The sequence below is a fragment of the Sinocyclocheilus rhinocerous genome, unplaced genomic scaffold (genome assembly GCF_001515625.1).
Source record: "Sinocyclocheilus rhinocerous isolate Xijiao unplaced genomic scaffold, SAMN03320098_v1.1 scaffold4554, whole genome shotgun sequence".
In the NCBI taxonomy this organism is placed as follows: domain Eukaryota; kingdom Metazoa; phylum Chordata; class Actinopteri; order Cypriniformes; family Cyprinidae; genus Sinocyclocheilus; species Sinocyclocheilus rhinocerous.
Genome location: NW_015649631.1, coordinates 19,796 through 23,805, shown reverse-complemented (window position 1 = coordinate 23,805; position 4,010 = coordinate 19,796). Strand labels below are relative to the sequence as shown.

The window sequence follows — 4,010 nt, the reverse complement described above, 5'->3', positions numbered from 1 at the left end:
TCCGTTGCATTGCGTTGGGTCAGTTGCTCGCAGCAGAAGTTGAAAACTTTTCAACTTTTCAAGCACCAACGCAGGCGTCAGCCAATCAGATCGCCTTATGCAAATACCCTGGTGCAGACGCTAGCCAATCGCGATCATGCAACACCAGAAAACGAATGTGATTGGCTGTTGTCACTACGGTCGCATCAGCGCCAAGCTTCAGAAACGCCTTCCATCAAGCGTCGACACTGACGCCCCGTGTGAATGTAACCTTAGAGCAGCGTTGATGCTAAATCATTAAATTAACGAGTGGAAATTTGCTAGCGTTTATTTAACATTGACTAAACGTTGCCACATTCGTTTTGAGCATTTTATTAGTTTGTTTTTCACCAATTGTGAGGTTTAATGTCAGATCATACCTCGTTATCTTCCTCCACACAAATTACTGGAACACCTTGTTTCATTCATAAATTTGGAAGAAAAATTGGTTGCAAGTTGGTTTGCGTGCAAATTGTGAACAAACTGTTTTACAATGTTGTTTTCAGTGTCAGGTTGTTAATCCCAAAGAGATGTTACTATTCATAAGGAAAGTATTTGAAATACCTTGTCGTCACAGTGGTTAGTTAGCACAAGTGCTCTTGACTCATTGAACTGTGGTGCTCAAACAATTGTTGCGGATTGTTAACGTTGACGTAATTGGCACATTCTTTTTTGCCACTTCATTTATTCATTCTATGCAAATGTCGAAGTTTAATGTCAGATCATACCTTGTTATCTTCCTCCACACCAATTATTGGAACATCCTTGCCTCATTGTGAGTAAAATCGGCTGTTTTCAGTCTCAGGTTGTCTCCATCTTTGATGTTGCAACACTACAGATATGTCGTACACGGTGGAGTACAGTTACAGCCACATGAAATACCTCAGCAAACCGTGACAGGAAGTATTTAGTGGTGTTTGTGTTCGTTTACGTGTTTGGAGAGTCTGTTTCGTTTAATCGCGTGAATCTTTACTTTGCGGTTGGAGTAGATATGCCTCTCATGTAATAGAATACAACCACTCTGTGTTTTCTAAACCATCGATTTCCGTTTTCTCTCTCTCTTTATCTCCCACCTCTCTCTCTCTCTCTCTCTGCAATTCAATAATCTCCCTGAAGCAGAATTGCTTTTTTTTTTTTTTTTACAGCACAGCCAAACCACACACTGAGACACGATACTTGCTCAGATGATGCAGTGTTTTAAGCTGCACTGTGCTACTTATAGCGAGATTTCATCAGCGGCTTGTTACCAGTCGAGAAGATAGATATCCACGGTTGCTTTCATATCTCGAAAGCACAAAAGGTGAACGGCAGCCATTACTTGATAAAATCTTACTTGAGTCTTGAAGTATTAGATTTAATGCTGCAGATTACGAAAGATTACTATAACCACAGTTTCCTATAAAATAACTTAGTCGGTTATTGTTACTACTGTAAAATCACAGTAAATTAATTTGGGATCTCATTCAAACAGCTTTTTTTCTCATTTCTGATTGATTTTCTAAGCAATTATACTTAGATTTTTATCTGGTAAAATGAACAAAAAAGATCTAAACATTATAAAAACTTAGAGTTGAGCTCTTTTGATCAAAACAAGCACTTAGCAGCCACCCAAAACACCTTAGCAACCATTCTGGGACTAAGAAATGTAAGAAAAACAAAAACAAATTCAATGTAATTTTTTTTGTTTGTTTACAATGGTGGCTAATGCTAAGTTTTACCACAGTTTTACCGTAATAACATTAAGGTAAAAAGGTATTCATAAAAGTACAACGGAATTAAAAAAATCTGAATTGGCTTGACAACCCCATAACAACATGTTAGCATTGTTTTCTGACTAACTTGTTTCTTAAGAAATGAAAAAAGTTCAATGTTGTTTGCTTTTTACTTTGGTGGCTAATGCTAAGTTTTACCACAGTTTTACTGTAATAACGTTAAGGTAAAGGTATTCATAAAAGTAAAAACAAATGATTCCAGTAGTATAACACTGAGCATTTTTGATCGAAACAAGCACCTAGCAACCATGCAAAACACCCTAGCAACCATTCAAAACACCTTTGCAAAAGCATAGAAACATGTAAACATTATTTTTGCAAGTTTTAGACTGACTTTTTTTCAGAAATCTAAAAACGAGTTCAGTATCTTTTTTTTTTTGGCTAATGGTAAGTTTTACCACAGTCCTACTGTAGTAACGTTAAGATAAACGGTATTCATAAAAGTAAAAACAGAATTAAAAGAAGCCAAAAAGAATTCAGAATTGGCTTGACAACCGCATAGCAACATGTTAGCATAGCTTCAGTAATCTAAAAACATGTTCGGTGTCATTTTTTTTGTGTACAGTGGTGGCTAATGCTAAATTTTACCACAGTTTTACTATAGTAACATTAAGGTAAAGGTATTCACAAAACTACAAAAAGCATTGCTACAGTAGTATAGATCATCTAGACTAGCTAATCTGTTACAGTATACATTATCTTGTTTGTTGTTTTAAGATTTTTTGTTTCCACAAAACAGCTAGCCAGTTAGCATAATGCTAATTTAGTTCTCTGTGTGCTAGAAACCCACGTTTATCAACGCCTCACTTACACGCAACACCCTCATGCCACATTAAAGATGCTAATAAAGCCATAATGCACCAGCGTATGGACTACGACTAAATGCTAATTCATCATATATGGATGATGAAATGCTACGCGAGGGCGGATTAGCATACGCCGTGCTGACACAATTACTGCGGTTTAATGAGCCCTGAACTCTAACCCACCAGTCAAACCACTACACCGTGAGCCACCATGTGACACACAGGAGCTAAACTATCTCTGTCTCCGCATCGAGCGCCGCGGCCGAGACAATCGATAGCTATTGATCCGAGATGGAAGGCTGTAAAGAAGGGATACTGTACGGCCACTTTTTAATTGCATCAGAGGTGCAAATGAAGGCATGGGGGAAGATTAAGAGATTATTCAATATTACGCTTGTAACGAACGTGAAATAAAGCGAATTAGTGCAAATTAAGTCATCTTCGCTAGTATCGGTGGCCTTCATGTCAGGGGCAATGACTCAGGGGAAAAAAATGACAGGTGTGTATGAACTGTAGATTTAAAATGCCTTCAGAAGGTATTAAGGATGTGCATAATTATATATATTTTAATATTTCACATTGTTTGTTAGCTTTAATGTAATATATATATATATACATGCTATTTTTCCCGTAAATGTTGACAAAATTAGATTTTACTAGATTTTACTTTGATTTTACAGGAAAACAAACTTAAAATATTGATGGCATCTCAGGGGCGTTTACAAATTTGTGTTCAACATTGATGTATTTTATATAAATATTGTTTTGTTTATACTTTTTTATTTGTATTTGCTTTTATTTGTCTTACTTTAGTTGTATAATTTTCACAATTGTGATCAGGCATCTTGTGATAATATTCAATATAGATAATATATCAGCAGGATACAAAACGGCTTGTCAAGTCATTTTGTATACATTTATGTACAGTATTTATATAAATATGATCTATATATTTTATTTATGCATTTATATTTTGTAGATTTTTTCACTGTTGCGATTGCATCATACTTGAATAGGAAATGCGTCAAAACAGGAAAAAATGTGTTTATAAAGCTTTTTTTAGGTAATATTTTTGTATTTTATTAATAATATTTATATTTAATTTATACACTTATATTTTGTTTTATTTTATTGTGTATCTTTTATCTTATATATTTATTTTATATAAATATTATTTTGATATTTTATTTATACATGCTATACATTTTATTAATACTGTATATTTATACAATACATTTTATATCATAATCAGGCAACTTTTGAGAATTTTGATATGGCCCACCCCAACTTCCTGTTTAAATAGGAAATATGTTAGAACAGAAAAAAAAAATCTTTAAACTGAGGCTTTAAACTAATATTTATATTGTTTATAATTTATATTCTAAATAATTAAGATATTATATTTAAAATTAAT

General features: G+C 33.9%; 1 protein-coding gene across 1 annotated transcript in view; it reads left to right on the top strand.

The window, feature by feature from the left end:
• Positions 1-858: 858 nt before the first annotated feature.
• The window catches only part of LOC107710929 (DNA annealing helicase and endonuclease ZRANB3-like), a gene marked incomplete at its 3' end in the record, with an annotated part of 20,908 nt that continues 17,756 nt past the window's right edge, over positions 859-4,010 (top strand). Inside the window, exon 1 of the mRNA XM_016515817.1 lies at positions 859-911. Within this exon, the coding sequence (XP_016371303.1) occupies positions 859-911 (53 nt within the window). The remainder of the gene's footprint in view (positions 912-4,010) is intronic.